General features: G+C 21.6%; 2 protein-coding genes and 1 non-coding gene across 3 annotated transcripts; 1 reads left to right on the top strand and 2 right to left on the bottom strand.

Annotated features, from left to right (window-relative positions):
- Positions 1 to 14,921: 14,921 nt before the first annotated feature.
- KY384_003239 lies at positions 14,922 to 15,024 on the bottom strand. The gene has a single exon. It is a non-coding gene; the product is annotated as a tRNA-Pro (tRNA).
- Positions 15,025 to 15,690: 666 nt separating this feature from the next.
- Positions 15,691 to 17,196, bottom strand: KY384_003238 (uncharacterized protein; the record flags this gene model as incomplete). The annotated part of the gene is made up of 1 exon (XM_044811758.1): positions 15,691 to 17,196. One exon carries the CDS (start codon positions 17,194 to 17,196, stop codon positions 15,691 to 15,693), a length of 1,506 nt encoding a protein of 501 aa, XP_044670891.1.
- A 600-nt stretch (positions 17,197 to 17,796) lies between these two features.
- Positions 17,797 to 18,390, top strand: KY384_003237 (uncharacterized protein; the record flags this gene model as incomplete). The annotated part of the gene is given in 2 exon segments (XM_044811757.1): positions 17,797 to 17,887; positions 17,906 to 18,390. 2 exon segments carry the CDS (start codon positions 17,797 to 17,799, stop codon positions 18,388 to 18,390), a joined length of 576 nt encoding a protein of 191 aa, XP_044670890.1.
- Positions 18,391 to 19,317: the final 927 nt, after the last annotated feature.

The raw sequence follows: 19,317 nt of genomic DNA, 5'->3' as shown, positions 1-19,317 counted from the left end.
AGTAAAAAAGCCTTTTTAGATAAGGATTTTATTTTTAAACTTATTATTAAAAGAGTTTTATACTATTTTATAGATATAAGTATTTATTTTATAATTATTTAAAATAATATAATAATGTTTATAGTTTTTTATATTTATAGAAAAGTTAGATATATTATTAAATCTAAAAAATAAAATAAAAAAGCTAATTTTTTTTTAAATAATTATAATATTTTTAAAAAAATATTTAAAAAAATAAAATTAACTTATAATTTAAAATTAAATTACTTAATAGAGTAATACTCTATAGAGAATCCCTAATAGCTTTATAGTTAGCGGAATTAGGTAGTAAATTTTTATATATTTTTAAAGATATAAAAAATATAGTTAAATTACTAGAAAACGAATAAATAAAAATACTATTAATTAAAAACTAAAAATTATTAATAAAAAAGATAAAATATAAAATATATTTATAAAATACTAAATTAAAAAATTTAATTAATAAAAAATATAATAAAATATATTAAAAAAAGAAAATATTTTAGTTTAAATACTTTATATTATTTAATTTATTAGTATATAAAAGATTTAATAAAAAACTAGTTAAAAAAGATTAAGTTATTATAGATATTTAAGAGTTAAATAAAATTATTTTTATTAATAATTATTTTTTACTTCGCTAGGAGGAAATTATATAGTTATTATAAAACTAGTATTATATTAGTATAGTCAATAGTAATATAATATTTTATTTTTTTAAATTAAAAACAAAAAAATAATATAAAATAATAATAGTTTTATACTATAGATCTAAATAATTTAATATTATATTAATAAAATATAAAGAATTAGTTTTTTATATATAATATAAAATAAATAATTTTTTATACTTTTATTAAAACTATACTAAATATTATATAAATAATATTATAATATTCTTAAAATTACTTACTAATTATTTAAGTTATTTAAAAAAAGTTTTTATATTTTTTATTAAATTCTAAATCTTTTTAAATTTTAAGAAAATTTTTTATTAAATATCTATTAGTAATTTTACTTAAAATATTAGTAAATAGTTTTAGTCTTAGAATAATAAAAAAGCAAGTTAAAGCTATATAGAATATTGCTTTTTTAGAAACATTTAAGCTATTAAAGTTTTATATTAGATTAGTAAACTTTCTCTAGTATAATATTATTTAATTTATTAAAATTACTAAACTTTTAATTAACTAGAAAACTAAATTATTAAAAGAGTATTCTGCGAAAGGTAAATAAGAATATAAAATATATTTAAGGAAAGCGAAGTTTAACTAGACTAAAAAAAGGAGCTATTTTTTAGTTTATTATAAAAAACTTTAATTTCTAAAGACTATTTATTTTATAAAGATCCTACAAGACAACTTTATATAGATATTAATATTTTAAAAAAATTTAGCTTTAAAATAATATTATATTATATTAAAAAAAATTCCTTTAAAAATAATTTTCTAAAAGCTAATATTTAATTAATTCTTTTCTTTTTAAAACTACTTAATTAAATAGAAAAGCATTACTAGCCTATAAAGCTAGAAGTAGCTTATTTAGTTTAGATATTATGAAAAACTAACTATATTATAATATAATATAAAGGAAAATATTTTATTATTTATATAGATTATATTATAATAGTTAGTATTTATAACTTAATTATTCTAACTTCCTTTTCTTTAAATAAGCTAAATTTGAGATTTATTTATATAGTATAATATTTTAGCTAATATAAGCTAGATATACGCTAGCGGCCTAGCTGCTTAAATATAGTTTTAGATACTTTATCCTAGCTAACAACTATAGATTCTACTACTAAAAACAATAGAAAAGAAAATATATTAAATAATATTTTTATTTATACTATAATATTTATAGAAATATTACCTAATTTTCGCATTAATCTTATCTAGGGATACTAGAATAATAAACTTTAAAATAAAATCTATAAAGCTTTAAAGTTAGAAGAAAAAAAGGGGAAAAAGAGAAAATTTTATAATTTTTTTTATAAAATAAATTAATCTATTACTAAAATCTAAAGAATAATAGATTACAACTTTATATACTTTAAAGCTTAAAAAAGAAATTTTTAATTTAGTATATAATAATAATAGCTATTGTAGTGTAAATCGTACTTATAAGTATTTAATAAAAAAAATATTATTTTTATTATTTTATATACTAGTTTAAATTATATATTAATTATTATCTAGATTACTAATTAAATTAAATAAAAAAATATACACTTTATAGAAAACTTTAGCTAATTATAATATTTCTTTATATTTTTTATACTTTAATAATTGATTTTATTTTAAGATTATTAATACTATTCAATAGTAATAATATAATATTTATAAATTTTCGAAAGCTTTAAAGAGAGTACTAGGAAAAAATACTTAAAAGACTAAATGATAAGCTATAGCCTTTTTAAAGGAGACTTCTAATTAAAAATTTTTAATAATAATTATTTCTAACTAAGACTTTAAATTTCTATCTAACTTATAGCAAATAATTTTTAAAATACTAGGAATAAAACTTTTAGTATTTATAGCTTATTATTTATAAATTAATAAGTAGTTAGAATAAAGTAATTAATTTTTAGAAATAGTATTATATTATTATTTAATAACTAACTTAGATATAAATTAAAAAAATAATTTTATTTTTATTATTAGTTCCGTAAATAATATATTTAATACAACTACTAAAAAAGCTCCTAATAAAATTATCTATAGGATAAAATTAAATAAAAAGCTATTAATTTAAAAAGATTATTACTAATAAATAAATATTATAGAAGCTAGAAATTAGATTTGCTATAAGGCTATAAATACTTTTATTTTTATAGCAATATAGAATAAAGTTAAGTATAATAAAAACTATAAGCTATTAGAAATAGAAACTAAAGGACTAAGTATTTATTAAGCTTTATATTAGATATAATCTAAAAAAAATAAAAAATAAGAAGTTCTTTAACTAATATATTATCTTTTTTAAAGTTATAAAACTAGTAAATATAAATATATATATATTTAAATTACCTATTACTTAGCAAATTTATTTAGTTATTTTAGTTATAATACTAACGCTAGCCCTACTAAAAAACGATCTTTTTAACTAATTTTATAAAAACAAACTATTGCTTCTAATTTAGTATAATAATAGAGATAGAGAAGACGAAATTAAGGCTTTTTTAGATTAAAAAATTATAAAGCTAAAAAGTAGAAGAAGTAAAAAAAAAAGCAATATATAATATTTAGTAAAATAGAAAAACTTTAATTTAATATATAATATCTAGTATAAAAAGAAGGATTTTTAAAGCATATTAAATCTTATTAAAAATTATTTTAAGAAGTATAATATTTATTTTTAAGTAGAATATAAATCTAACCTAAAAAAACTTTAAAACTAAACTAAATAGTTAATTTTATTATATATAAAAATGTTAGTAAAACCTTTTTAATTTCTTATTTTAATATTATAGGCTAGCAATATAATTTACTTAGTATTATAATACCTTAGATTAATATTTATTTTTAAACTTTTAAACTTTAATTTAATAATTATAATAATATTATTATTATTTAGAGAATTATTTTTTAACTGCTTTTTATATATATATTATAATAGATTATAGTATAGCTTTAATACTTAAAGCTATAAAGAATTAAAATATAGCCTATAATTATATTTTTAATATTTTTAATTTATAGCTTTTTAATTTTACTAATTTAGACTATTTTAACTACTTTAGACCTAGCTAGAAAAAAGCTAAGTAAAAATAAAAATAAGAAAAAAAGAATAAGTTATTAAGGAAATTAGACTAACTAAGTTAAAAAAAAAAGCAGGAATTAAAATTCTAAATAATATATAAAAAAAGATTAACTAATTATATTAAAAAGAAGGAGCTTAACTTAAAATTCTATAAATAGCTAATTATATAAAAAAAATAGAAATATATATTTATAAATCTACTTATAAATAGATTTTTATTTTATAATAAAAATTAAAAAGCAGATCTACTTTTTAATATTAATATACTAGGATAAATTTTACTATTATTTAAAGAATTATTTCTACTAGAAATAAGAAAAACTAATAAAATTATATAGCTAGTACTTAGCTACTACTTTAACTCTAGCTAAATAGTGGCAGTTTAAAAGAATAAATTTAGGTTTTTAAAAGAAAGCTTTTTATATATTAGCTTTTCAATTTTAAACTAAATAAAGGACTAAGAAAAATATATATATTAAAAAATAAACTTTATATTAATATTAAAGAAAATATAAAAGGAAAAAAACATTTTAATATAGTTAATAAAAAATTTATATTATATAGTTTCCTATAAAAAGTACAAAGTATTAAAGCTAATAATAAAATAAATAGAATTAATATAAAAAAATTATTAAAGAAAGTTATAAAATTTAGTAGTCTAGATTTTAAAAAAAGCTAATTTAATTATAATTAAGAAAAAGCAATATAAAATAAACTAATATAGCGTAAAATAGAAAATTTTAATATATTAGTAGCTATTAATAATAATAGTAGTATATTATTAATAAAAAAAAACTATTAAAAAAGAATTAAAACTAAAAAAAGTTTAATAAAGTTAGTAGTAGTAGACGCTAACTAAAAGATATTAAAAACTATACTAAAAAAGTCGAATATTTAGAAAGCTAAAGCTATATATAAAAAGGCGGAAAAAGTAAGAATTTAAATACTATTATAATTTATAATACTAGTAATAATAAAAACTTTATTAACTAAAGAAAATATAAATAAAAAAAATATATTAAAGCTAAATATTAAAAAAAAAATTAATATTATTATAATATAAAATATTTATAGAAAAGGAAACTTTACCCCTTAAAATTATAAATTAAAATAAAAAACTATAAATATAAAAAAAGAAATTAAAGAAAAAAGCTATAGTACTTAATTTTATATTTACTAATATATTCAAAGATATAAACTATATAGTGGATAAACTTTTAAGTTATACTACTAAGTAGATAGTAGCTCTTAGCTTTATTAAAAGTTATATTAATTAAAAATAAATTAAATATAAAATTGAAAAGCTAGATAATAGAAGGGAATATATACTAGAAAAGCTAAGAAATATAGTAGTACCAAATTCTAGAGTTATTAATAATAAACTTTAAAATAATAATAAGAGTAAAAAGATATTAGTATTAAATAAGGGTAAAGAACTAAATAGGGGTTTATTAATAATAATATTTAAAGTAAAAGAAATTTAAGAACTTAAGAAATAAACTAGCTATAATGCGGGCGACGCTTAAAGAAGCTAATATATATATATTAAATTATAATTTTTAAATAAATTTCTATTAATATTAAGCTAATAAATTTATTTATAAAAAGAATACTTTATTATAGTTTTTTATAATAATAGAAAATAGAGTAATATAAAATATTATATTAGTAGAATATTACTATAGTATAGCTAAAAAATCTTTAGTAGTTAATTATATTTAGTCTTATTAATAAACTTATAATATTAATAAACTAAAGCTATTATTAAAAATATTATAAAAAAGCTAAAAAGCTAATATATTTTCTAATAAGGACAAATATACTACTTTAAATAAATACTTAAAAAAAGTAGATTAAAAATCCTAGAAATTAATATTATATAAGCTACTTATTATAGACTATAATAATTAAAATATATCTTTAGAATTTTTAGCTTAAATAAACTAGATTATATACTTTTAAATTAAAGGAAAAATAAATTTATTATTAATTACTAAGAATAAAGAAGATAAAAAGGTATAATAGCTCTAGGCCTAGCTTAGCGTAGGCATTCGCTTAGAGCGGGCGCTAAGCCTAATTAGGCTTAGTATATATATATATTTATATTTTTGTCTAATTCTTAGATAGACTTCTACTTATAATTAGAATTCTATTAATCTTTTAAACTACTATTTTAAAACCCTAACAAAAAAATATAAGTAGCGTTTTCTAATTCTATTTATATAATAGCGAAATTATTATTAAAGTTTTTTTTAAATATATTTTAATTAATAAATAGCTCGAAACAGCGAAAGCTTAAAAAATAGTAATTTAATAGAAAATAGTATAAAAAAAAAAAGTTAGTTTTAGTAACTAAAATTATTTAAAAGATTTAGATAATAGATAATTAAAAAAGAAATATTAGATTAATAAATAAAACTAGGATATAGAATATTAGCAGATTAAATAAAAAATCTTATAATTAAAAAATATAAAAGAATATTTAAAGAAATTATATAAGTTATAGCTTAATACTAAACTATATACTAGGATAGAACTAGAACTAGAACTTAATCTATAAAAACGTAAAGCCTTAAATATAAGCCTATTATAATTATTTTAAATTAAGCTAATATAGCTTTTTAACCTATTATATATACTATTACAAAGTACTAGAAAAGAATCTTTTATATTAAATTATAAGGAGTACTACTAAGATATAGTAATATAAAATATAGAAAAATACGCTATATAAAAAAAGCTAAATAATAAAAAACTATAATAAGTTTTAAAATTAACTTTATAGTAAATTAAGTTTCTACTCTAGCTAGTAAAATCTATAATAGCTTAAAATTAAAATCTTAAGCTAGAGGCATAATACTACCTTTTATTATTATTATTTAATAGTTTTAGATTTCTTTTACTTTTATAATTAACTAAATATCTAGATATAAGAGTTCTAAAGAGAGATAATAATATATAATAGAAAATTTATTCTAAAATATATTTACTAAGCAGGAACACTAGTCTTTCCCTATAGGGGGAAATATTATATAATAAGTAAAGGTTTTATAATAGTAGTAGTTCTAGTTTTTTAAGAAGGTTCTAATTAATTAATTATTAATAAATTTTAGACTTTTTAGTTCTAGACTTTATATTCTATTATTGCTTTGCTTTTATTGCTACTTTACTACAAGTTTTTAAAAATATAATTCTTATAATTATAGCTAGCTTATCCTTATTAGAGGCAAAGCTAAAAACATTTATATATTAACTTAATAATTATATAGATAAAAATTTAAAGAATAACTTTTTAGCTAATAATAAAATATTAAAATTTAATAATTCTTTAAAAATATTTTAGAAATAATTTTTATATTCCTTTAAGGAATTAGAAAATATTACAAAATTATCTATATAAGCTTTAGTATATATATAAAAGATATATAGTATATAGTTAATTATATATTAAATATAAACTAGTAAATTTCTATATTTTATTAAAGTATATTTAAACTTCTTTTACTTATAATAAAATAAGATTATAAACTTAAATTAATAATCTTTTTTAATAAAAAACTAGTAAAAGAAACTAGTATAATCTACTATTAAAATATATTTATATTTAAAAACTATTATAAGAATATTTAATTATATAAATATAAAGTAAGTATTAAGAACTATAATTTAATTTAAAACTTTAATATTAATTACTACTTAGCTTTTATAGCTATTTAATAAACTTTTCTATATAATAAAATATAGAAATAAAAATAAAATAAAAAATTTTATTTATTTTAGATAATTCTACTTATAAAGTTTATTAAAAGTAGAATTAATAATTTCTTAGTTATTTCTTTTAAGCTAATAGATTTAAACTTAATTTAACTTATAAATCTTTTATTAATTATTAATAAAAGAAATTTTTATTTATTATTTTTTAAAGACTTTAGCTTATTATCCCTTATTTTTAAATAAGGATTTATAGATTTTAATAATACCTTATATATATAATATAATATTATATTTGCTATAAACTATAATATTAAATTTTCTCTAAGTAATATAAAATTAATTTTAATATTATTAAAATATAATAATAAAGTAGATTAAACTATAAAATCTAATATAGTAATAGGTATTTTAATTCTATATAATATTAATACTATAGCTAAAGCTCCTTTTAATATTATTCTTTTCTAAGAATTATATTTTCTTTCAAATATAAGTAGCTTAGAATCTACTATAATAATAAATATATTATTTATTTCTATATTATTAATAAAACTAAGTTTTATATTCTTAAAAATTATAATTAATAATAATATAAAATTCTAAGTAAAAACGCCTATAGCTAAAGCATCTACTAGATATATAAATAATATAATAGTAGTATTTATAGGCTTAAATAATATATTTTATTTTCTAAAATAAAAATCCTTATTAAAACTAAATATTAATATTAATTTTTAATTATAAAAAGGAATAATTATTTTATTTTTTAAAAAAATTATATATTATAAATATAGTCCTTATTTAATAACTTCTAGTTTAATTTTTATATTAAAATTATAAGTTAGAGTAGTAGTTTCATTAAATAAGTTAAAAATCTAGCCTTCTAGAAAAAGAATATTTAAACTTATTAATATATTTATATTAAGACTATTAATAATATATATTTCTCTTTTAAAATAAACTATTAGCTTATTAAATATTAAAGGGTAGAAATTAAATTCTATTTATTATTTAGTATTATAAAGTTAATCTTTTATTCCTTTAACTTTTATAGGTATAAATATAGTCTTAATTTCTAAAATAGGAGAATAATATTTAAGAAACTTTTTATTAATAAATATTATTATATATTTATTATTAATATATATAATTATTTATAAGTCTTATATACTATAAATTAATATAATAGCTATAATATAAGTATAATTTTTAAAGCTATATCTAAGAGCGTAGCTACTTATAAAAGCTAATAATAAAATAATTAAAGATAAAAAATATTAGTTTTAATAATAAATAGATTTTTTATAAAAAAAATTTTTAGAATTTTAAAAATCTTAAAATAGCGAAATAGCTTAGTATTCTTAATTTCTTTATTTTAATAAAATTATAACACTATCTACTATAATAATAGACTATAAATTTAATAATTTTTTAATAATAATATTTAGTAAAGTTATCTTATCTAGTTTATTTATTTAAAAATTCTAAAAAATTTAAAAAAAAATAAAATCTTAGTTAAATTTCTTTAAGCTTTTATGTAAAATAGAAGATAAATTCTTTTAAATAATAATAAGAGAAAATATTTTCTCTTTTACTTAATAGTTTTTAAAATAAGTAGAAAAAGATTTACTTTAATAAAAATAAAATTTAAAATATTTATATAACTTATTATTAGATAAGAATATAATATTATACTTCTAATATAACTTTATTAGAATATTATTAAATTTTCTAAGCTATAAAAATCTAATATTTTTTATATTATTAATAATTATAAAAAAATAATTTAAAATTTTCTTTTTCTTAGAAAATAAAATATTTAAATTAATAATAAGATTCTTATTTTTATAGAATATACTATAATAATAATCTAAGTTATAAATATTATTATTATTTTTAATAAAGTTTTTATTATCTTTAGGATTTTTTTTTTATTAATATAAAATAAATACTTTATTTATCTTTTATTAATATTATATTTTTCTTTATTAGATTTACTTTAATCTTTTAATATAAATATAGCTTAATTTTAATATAATGTATATTAATAGCTTTTTTTAGCTTTTCTTTTTTTTATTTAATAAGTTTATTAAAGTTATTATATAAATATATAGAAATAAATTTATAATTTTTTATAGTTTATTTATTATTAAATATTAATTATTTAAATAAATTAAAGTAAGATTTTAATAAATTAAATTACTTATTTTTATTCTATTTATAATAAGAATTTACTAAAGTATAGCTATTATAAGAGTTTAATTTAGAAAATAATTTATAGAGATTAAACTTATTAGCTTTTATTAATTAAATTTATTAAAGTAAATTAAAAATTATAAATATAAATATTAACTATTATAATAGTAAAATCTGTAGCTATATATCTATATAGTTATATATTATTATAATTTAAATATATTCTAAAGTTATTATTTTAGAACTTCCTACTATTAAGGATAACTTATTAAATATAATCCTCTAGATTTTTATAATTTTAAATATTAATAATTATATATTTTATTAATTCTAAGTAAGTAAATATAATATTAAAAGGATTATAAAATTATTTTTTTAATTTAAAGTATTAAAATTTTATAGAAGTCTATAGACTAGTATAAATTATATTTAATAATTCTTTAATATATTATCTTTTAGCTTTTTTTTTAAAAGTATTAATCTAAATTTTAAATAATTATTATTATATTATTACCTATAGTTTTAACTTTTATTCTTAAAATAAAAAAAAGATATTATAATATATAGTTTTCTTATCTAATAACTTTATTAAAGAGATATTATTTATAAACTTAAATAAACTAATATTATAAATATAAAATTAATTAAATCTTTAGAAACTTAGAGGAAGAATAGGATATTTAAAAAGTATAAGTTAAAACAATACTAAAAGTTATTAAAATTAATTATTAATAAAAACTATTTAATTTAAAAGTCTTTAATCTTTTATAATAAAAGGTATAATTATAGAAAGAATCTATATTATAGTTATTCTCCGAATTTATTATTTAAGAATTAAAAGCTAATATAAAGAAGAGGTATAAGCTTTTTCTTTTATATTTTAAATATTAATTTTTTTAGAACTAATTTAAATTTAGCTAACTTTAGAGGTAAGATTATTATTAACTAAAATAAAAGCTTATTACCTAGAGTTTAGTAATAATATAAATAAAATTTAGGATAAAGATTTAATATTAAACTTAAATATCTTAATAATAAAATTAAAATTAAAATTATTTATATTTTAAATTTTTAGATAAAAAGGTTAAAAAAGAAAAGTTCCTACTTAAGATTTATAAAAGCGAAATAGTTTAAAGCCTTATTTCTTAATAACTTATATAATTAAGTCTTTAATATTATTATTAATTTTTTTCTAAATAAATATTTTAAAAATATAAAAATCTTAAAGATTAAAAGCTAAAGGAATAATATATTTAATTTTTAAAAATATTAAGATTTTAATCTTCTTCTTTAGATTAAAAAGATTAAAATCTTAATATATTTTATAATTATAAAAGAAGATTATAATAAAAAGCTAGTAGCTAAGAAAAGTAAATTTAAAGAAAGTAATAGATTTTAAAAATAAAGAATTTTCTTAGAAAGTAAAAAATAAAAATAAAGGTTAAGTATATATATAGCGTAAGGCGTTCTTACTACATATTATAATTACGTAGGGTGACTTTCAACTACTGCTTTATTAGTTTATTTTAATTTTAAAAAGGAAGGTATATTATTAGCAAAATTAAAAAATTTTAAAATCTTAAAATCTTAAAATTTAAGAAGAAATAACTAAATAGAAAAGAATAAATTATAATAAATTATAATATATATTATAATAAATTCCTCTTCTTTATAGAAAAGCTATAATAAAAGACTAAGGGGAAATATTAAAGTATAATTAAATTTTTTTAAATTATAGTAAAATTATAATAAAATAGACTAAAGCTAAAATATTATTTTCTAAACTTAAAAAACATAAATATATATTAATTTTACTTTTTAAATATATAGAAACTATAATAAAGATATATATAAATATTATAATAATATAATATTCTAGTATAAAAACTAAAAAGCTTCTTTAGTTTAATAATAAAAAAGTAAATTCCTTTTTAATTAAGGCTTTAGTAGTAAATATATTATTTAAAAAATAAAAAATAAATATAATAATAGTCTTTAAAATTATATAGCTATATTACTATTAAATTATAAGTATCTATTTATAGTATATAATAATTATTTATTAATTTAGAAGATATATGCCCTAAAGCGTAACGTACTAAGATAATACTAGCCTAATAGAGCTAGCCCCTAGCCTAGCTAATAGGTAAGCTAAAAGGTAGATAGCTAATATATATATATATAATAGAATACTTTAATAAATACTATTAGTTATTTTAGCTTAATATTAAAATTAATATATTTATATTTAAAAAAATAATAATTTATAATAATTATTTTAATATAGGTAAAAATACTTAATTTAGTTTAGAATAAAGTTCTTAATTATACTATAGGTAACTATTATTAAAATTCTACTAATAATTATAAATATTATTTTAAGAAAAGTAAAAATTACTTTAATAAAAGTAATTATAAAATAGTACTTATTAAGTTTTAAAATATATTAATATTTAAGGTTTTCTTAACTATTAATATTCTAAGTAATTAGTATAGGAAGCTAGTCTATACTTACTATATAATAATTATTACTAAAGCTTTAAAATATATTATTTTATAATATATATTTTAAATTAAATATCTTTTTTAAGTTTTAGTATTTAAATAAAAATAGAAATAAATATTATATTATTAAATAGGTTAATAAATACTTTAAGTTTTATTATAATACCTTAATATATAAATATAAATTAATTTTTAATATTATTAATATTTATAGATTTTATATAATAGATTATAATTTAAATATAAATAGAAAGCTTATATTAAGATTAAATATCTTAAAGTATATACTTTTCTATTATAAACTAAAATAATATTATATTTATAAGTTCCTTAAAGTATAATAAAAGTATATTATACTATTCTTAAGTAATATTTTTATCTCTTTTTAATCTAATATATTAAAGATTAAAAAGTTCTATAGTATATTAAAAAAAGTACTCTTATATAAACTTAAGTTAATATTTAATTTTATAAGTAGTGTTTTTTTAATAGAAATAAGGTTTTTAATCTAGTTAATAAAAAGATAATATTATAATAATAAATATTTTTTCTAATTATAATAAAATTTTTTTTATAGTTTTTATTTAGATAAAAGTTAAAATATTTTAAGTTTATTATATTTTATTTAGGGTTAGAACTTATTATTAAAAATATAAAAGATTTATTTTTCTTTCATAGTAATAGATTTAAGTTCTAAACTATTATTATAACTATAGTATTAATTATTTACTATAATTACTTTTAACTTATTTAGCTAATTATATTAAAAAATTATAGTTTTAAAAATCTATTATAAATCATTTCTTTAACTAATATTAAAGTAAAAAGTTATTAGTTAGTATTTACTAAAAAGTTAGTAAATTAAAGATTATAATTTATTAATAAATAGTCTTCTAAAAACTAATTTAAATATAGTTTTAAAATTAGTATTAATTAATATTAAAATAAATTAAATTTAAATAATAAATTTATTAAATAATAGCTAAGCTTATAAATAAACTTATTAAAGGTTTTAATTTACTTTTTAAAAACTAGTTTATTAATTACTTAACTTATAAACTAAAAAAACTTATTATTTATTAAGATTTTAAGCTAGCTAAGAAATTATTTAATATATAATAATTATACTAGTTGTTATTAAAATAAAATTATTAATATTAAATTAGAATTTATTTCTAATAATTATATATTATAGAAAATAAGGTAAAGAATTATTTCTTAATAAACTAGATTATTTTTAACTAAAAAAGTATATTAATAATTTAATAAAATAAAACTTTTTAGTTAAAAAATAAAAATAAAAATAATTTTATTAATATTTAATAGATCTAGGATAAAAATATTAAAATATTCTTAGCTATTAAAAAAATAAATATAAAAGTATAAAATTAAAATTAAAGGAATAAAAAAATAAAAAACTATTATTAAGATTACTATTATCTAAAGTAATTATTATTACTAAGTTAAGATTACTTTTTTTAAATTTTTAATTTAGCTAAAATAATTAATAATTAGCTAGCTAGAATATTTAAAGTTAATTAGTTTAAAGAAGTTAAATACTAAGTAATTATTTAATAAAAGTAATTAATAAAAATATTTTAAATTAATATTTTTAAATTAATATTTTTAGTTTAGTTAATAATAACTAAAGAGAGGATTATTTAATATTATTATTAATATTAATATTTTATTATAAGCTAGTAAAAAAACTCCTAATAGTAATAATAGTTTATAATATTAAAATTAATATTATTATTATTTTAATATAGTTTAAAAATAAGTAATAAAAAAATCTTAGATTTCTAAGTAAAGTAAAAGCCACCTTCTAAATTATAGTCTTATATATATTAAGTAAAGTCTTACTCTTATTAAGCTATACTCTTAACTCTATTCCTAGACTATATTAATATATATAATTAATATACTTTAATATTAATTTATTTTTAAGATAATAAGCTACTAAGTTAATATAGCTTTTTATAATTTAAGAATTAAATAAAATAAGTATATATCTTTTTAATTATTTAAATAAAAAATATATAAGTAAATTATTATTAATAAGAAATTATTTCTTAAATTAATAAAAATTTTTAAATTATTTTAAAAAATAATTATAAAATCTTAAAATCTACTCTAAGTCTATTAGAGTTTAATTAAAAGTAAACTCTAATTTAAATATTATTTATATATTATTAAAAACTTAATTCTTAATTATTTTTTTAATTAATTTAATATTAAGTTTTATTTTTTTTAAAAAATAATTTTAAATCTAAATTCTTAATAAATATATATTTAATATAAACTTAATATAAGCTTAATATAAGTTTAAAACTATTTTTAATAAACTTAAAATAAATATTTAATTAATTAATTAATTTTTTTAATTTTTCTTTTCTTTTTTTTTTTATTTTTTTATAATAAATAAGATAATAGAATTAAGATTACCTAGCTTTAGTTAAAAGCTTAGTATATTCTAAAATAGCTTTACTATTACTTTTATTTATTTTAACTTATAGAATATAATTAAAAAAGATTAATTTTAAAAATAAATAAAAAAACTTTAATTTAGTTAATAGGGACTAGCTTTTTAAAGTCCTATTTTCTTATCTAAGTAGTAAGATAGAGTATATCTATATTTAAGAGTATGTCTTAGAGGTAAGTATTATGTAATTGCTCTTAAGACACCTAAAAATAGTAAAAAGAACTCCGAAAAGACGATCGGGCTCATCCGGGATTTGAACCCGGGACCTGCCACATACAGTGAGTATCTAAGATACTTGGGTTGTAGACCCGAAGCGGCAATCATACGACTAGACCAATGACTAACAGCTGTTAATTAGATGTTTAAATGAAAGAAAGTGAGGATTTGACTCACGCCAGCGTCTAGATCATAGACAATTTTAACATATATAGTCCAAATTTTTCGGTGAGATGGGCATGCGCGTGCTCCTCTTCGTGCGCCTTCCGTTTCTCTCTGCAGCACGGTACACATGCTTGTCTACGATTCATCCTGAGTTGGGATTGCGCGAGCTGATTCAGTCGGAATATTGAAGAACAATCCTACTAATTATGCGTTTGTCCTTGAAATTGGTAGACTTTTCACTCACTACTGATGACCTACATATCCTGCTGGTGAAGGCAACAGCAAGTTGTAAGAAAGCGGAGACTAACGACCGCAACTAGAATATATTGTACTCTGCTCTTATTCAGTGAGATTTATCGACTATCATCAACTGAGTCGGTTGCTATTGTGTCTTCATCACAAGACATATAACCATTGCGAGGCCTTCAGGATTACCCTGCAGTTGCTTCAACACCCTCTGGTGTGAATAGTATCGCACCACTTTTGCCATGCTATTCCGGAGCTCTGTACGTAGATTTGGCGGCCTGGCACGGCAACACCTTACGTCTCGAAGCCAAAGAAACCTGGCAAGTCTTTCACCCCACGTCCGATGGGACTTCCAGATACAGAAGTTCGTCCGGCTAGAATTAGTCTGCAGCCGTATTGCCTTTTCTTGAGATAATGTCCTTCCCTTTCTTCTGCATAGCATTGAGATCACTCTCAATAATGACGCCTTTTTCAGTGACGAGCGTTTGTCTATTCTCCAGCTGGGCCTCGAAATCCTGGAACATCTTTCTCTTCTCCCATCGCGCTTGCTTAAACTTGTCAAGCATGTCTTTGAATTTGTCAATGATCAGGTCCCCGCACGACTCGTGTTGATCAATCGTGAGTGAAGCAAAGAAGTCCTTACGCTGCTTGTCTATTTGGTCGTTACCGCGCCACATATAGATATGCCCGAGCTTCTCTTGCATTGAACCATCGACAAACAAGGCGGGAAGCTCTCGGTAAGATGCCTTTGGGCCATGGTCGAATGGCTCTGCCTTGAGTTGCTCGTAAGTCATAAGTGACATCTGGTCTTGGTCATAGTCCAAACTTTGAGATCGTTTGCGACCTTGAAAAATTACACCACCTGGTATCTTTGGGCCACGGGTGTCTTTCTCAGACCTTACAGGATTTGATGGTTCATCAAAGTGGTTGTGACGTGATATCAATGGATCCTTTTCGGAAGAGTTGTCCTGGGAGTTTGCATGTTCATGTAGCATGTGAGGTCCCTGCGAAGGCTCAGGTGGGATTCTGTGGCGTGATTGCAGTCCCACAGAGTTTTCAGCCTCATCTTTCGATGTTTTAGAGAGATCTCCATCCGTTGAACATACCTTGTAGAGTTGATTTTGCACGAGTGGCCGCTTGCGGCTATCTTTCCTGGTCTGATCAGGGCTATCGGTTCCCGTTGGTGTTGATGGTCTGCGGGTGCCGACCAAGTCTGTGACAGGGTAATTTGCAGCTATGTGTGATTGGGTTGTTGCCATGGGCGTGAAGAGGGATTGCCTTACTATGCCCAGTTGTGCTCGGCGCCGGCTGTCTGGGGTTTTACGTACACCGAGCTCCTCACTGACAATCTTTGGATTATCCTCAGCACTGGGCTCAAAAACGCAGTGATCGCTGTGGCTATCGCCCCCTCCGCTCTCCTCTGGATCCTCTTCGTACTTCTTCTGATATACAGAATCATGAGCACGGGTTCCACGAGTTTGGCCGTATGATTGATGAGCATGATGGCCATCAAACCCTACTAGAACGTCGTGATTTCCGGAACTGGTAATATTCTTGCTATGGGACCGAAGGTGAGCACGTGAGTGGACTAATTCGCTGCCGGTCACAGAGGTGTCATCAAGATCCTCAGCGTCCGTGTCAAACGCGTCCGGAAACCTTTTACCAGAGCAGGCCAGGTGCCTATTTTGCTCCAGGTTCGCAGGTTCTGATTGGTCTCTGTCATCCAGTAGGGGCCGTTGAAGAAGCGTAGGTTTAGTGTGATTGAGCAACGACGTTTTTGAAACAGCAAATCGAGGCTGCTGAGCGCCTGGGATGTGATTCGGGCTAGCACTGCCTTGTTGACGCTGAGATACAAATTGAAGAACATTGCTTATTTCATCGGACATAGCTTATTGATTATTGCTGTAGAGAAGTGGAGCAATCCTAAGGAATTGAGAAGGGGGAGAAGCAAGGCTTGACAGCGACGAAATGCAGAGTTGCCTTGAATGACTGATTTTTTATTCGAACGGAATTCCACAAAATCGCTATAGGTGCAGTTTATGGTATCGTCTATACTACTCTGCCTTATCCTTACATCTTCCTGACGAGGATCCGGGGATAGATTGTTGGGATGCAGTGCCACAGTAGCGATAAATGACATGTACGAAGTAACTTTCCCGCTCGTAATCAAAGATCGGCTCCCAGCCCATGAAATTTGTTAGATGGGGTCATCCCCAATTGGATCAACCCCCAGATCGGGATTTGAATGTCCCCACTCCTCCGCTGTAGGCTGAGAAATCCGAGCTGGGGGCTGGGCGCTTAGGCGCTCTCGCCCTTCGATAGGCCTCGGCACTATCAATCCTGACCGCGTAACTTGTCTCCTGACGGACAAGGGGTCACTCAGACAGGGACTCTGAGCTAATGTCTAAACAACGACAACGCCTTCAAAACAATCGACCCAAGATCCTTAACTTAGCAGGGTCAATAGCCCGGTCGGCCTCCTGCCAATGGTTTTGATGGCGAGTGCTAATTCTGCAAACCCATACGATGATTATCGGTCTCCAGAGGTTGAGCAAGACCTCATCGATTCAAATAATGGTTGTTGTCATCTTTGAGAGGGTGGACAAGACATCACTAATACACACGCAGCAGACGATGGCAATCTCGATCGACAGGTGCAGTCCGACTCGGATCGTGCCCCACTGACCGGTAACATACAATCCACCTCACGCAATCCTTTACCTCAATCATACCTCAATTCGTCAATACCAGGCGAAGACCGTCGCGCCGCTGCAAATACAATCGATGAATCAGTATGGGAAACATTGTCGCGTGATCTCATAGCTGTCTGGGAGAAAATGCGGCAGGTACTGTGGCCTAAGTACCTGCTCGGCGGGATACTTCAGCGAGGAGGTGGGATTGGAGCTGCAGAAAGAGGCGAGGGCGACGGGCTTGCTGGAAGCTTGAGGGGCGTGGCTGGTCGATGGCCAGATGCGGATATTGTACTTCAGGGTGGCATGAGTGAGGGCTTACGAGATTGGGACCTATGGTACTTTGGCAAAGCATTCCTAGAGCTTCACCCTTCATTGACATCTGACTAGGGGTCCACTTGTATTCTGCCTCTTACTCAGTCTACTGCTGTCGATGACCAAGTCGGGCGATCAACGGACAGCAGTCTTCTCTGGAGTATTTGCTCTAGTCTGGATCGGAGAAGCAGTGGTAACAGCCCAGATCAAGCTTCTTGGAGGAAACATGTGAGTGCGGGAACCCCTTCGATGCAGCTGATCCTGATTCGCAATCAATAGTTCATTTTTACAGTCGGTGTGCATCATCGGCTACACTCTATTTCCGCTCGTTCTTGCAGCCATGATGAGCGCGGTGCACCTGCCGACTATTGCCAGAGTGCCCGTCTACATTGTTCTGGTTGCGTGGTCACTTGCTGCTGGTGTAAGCATATTGGGTGGATCTGGAGTGGTAAAGAACCGCGTTGGTATCGCAGTCTATCCGTTGTTCGTCTTTTATGTAGCACTAGGCTGCCTATGTTTCATCAGCTGAATTGTTAGCAATGGAGCATTTGATGGAAAGATCCAAATCCTCCTCGTAATTTGGTCACGTCCACGAATTGGAATCATCGATGCCGGAAAAGAAGGCGTAGTAGTGTATCCTTCCGCGGGCACCTCCGCTCATTTAAGGCTCGGCGAAAGGCCGCTAGTGAGCGATTCAATCTTGAATTCCTATATCTGCGCTCCCTCATCGGTCCCAGGAGATCGTGTCGATCCAGCTCTTGCACATTATTCAGCTACCCAGAACAAGATCGCAAACGCACTTCTGATTTCTTTGGTTCCATTTGCCTTCCTGCCTTCCTCGATAAGACAGAGTAGACATAAGAAACCTTCCTCTTCCACCACTCAACTACAGCATGACGTCTTCTAGACATAACTCGTCTTTCTAGTACTCGCTCTCAGAAATCCTACACTCAGACTGAAGTCTAACATCACGCTTTGCCCATCGCCTGCACGCTTTCCGAG

Source organism: Bacidia gigantensis, assembly GCF_019456465.1.
Source record: "Bacidia gigantensis strain McMullin 20006 chromosome Unknown contig_180, whole genome shotgun sequence".
Taxonomy (NCBI): domain Eukaryota; kingdom Fungi; phylum Ascomycota; class Lecanoromycetes; order Lecanorales; family Ramalinaceae; genus Bacidia; species Bacidia gigantensis.
The sequence above is the reverse complement of the archived record's forward strand: the minus strand, read 5'-3'. Positions and strand labels throughout refer to the sequence as shown.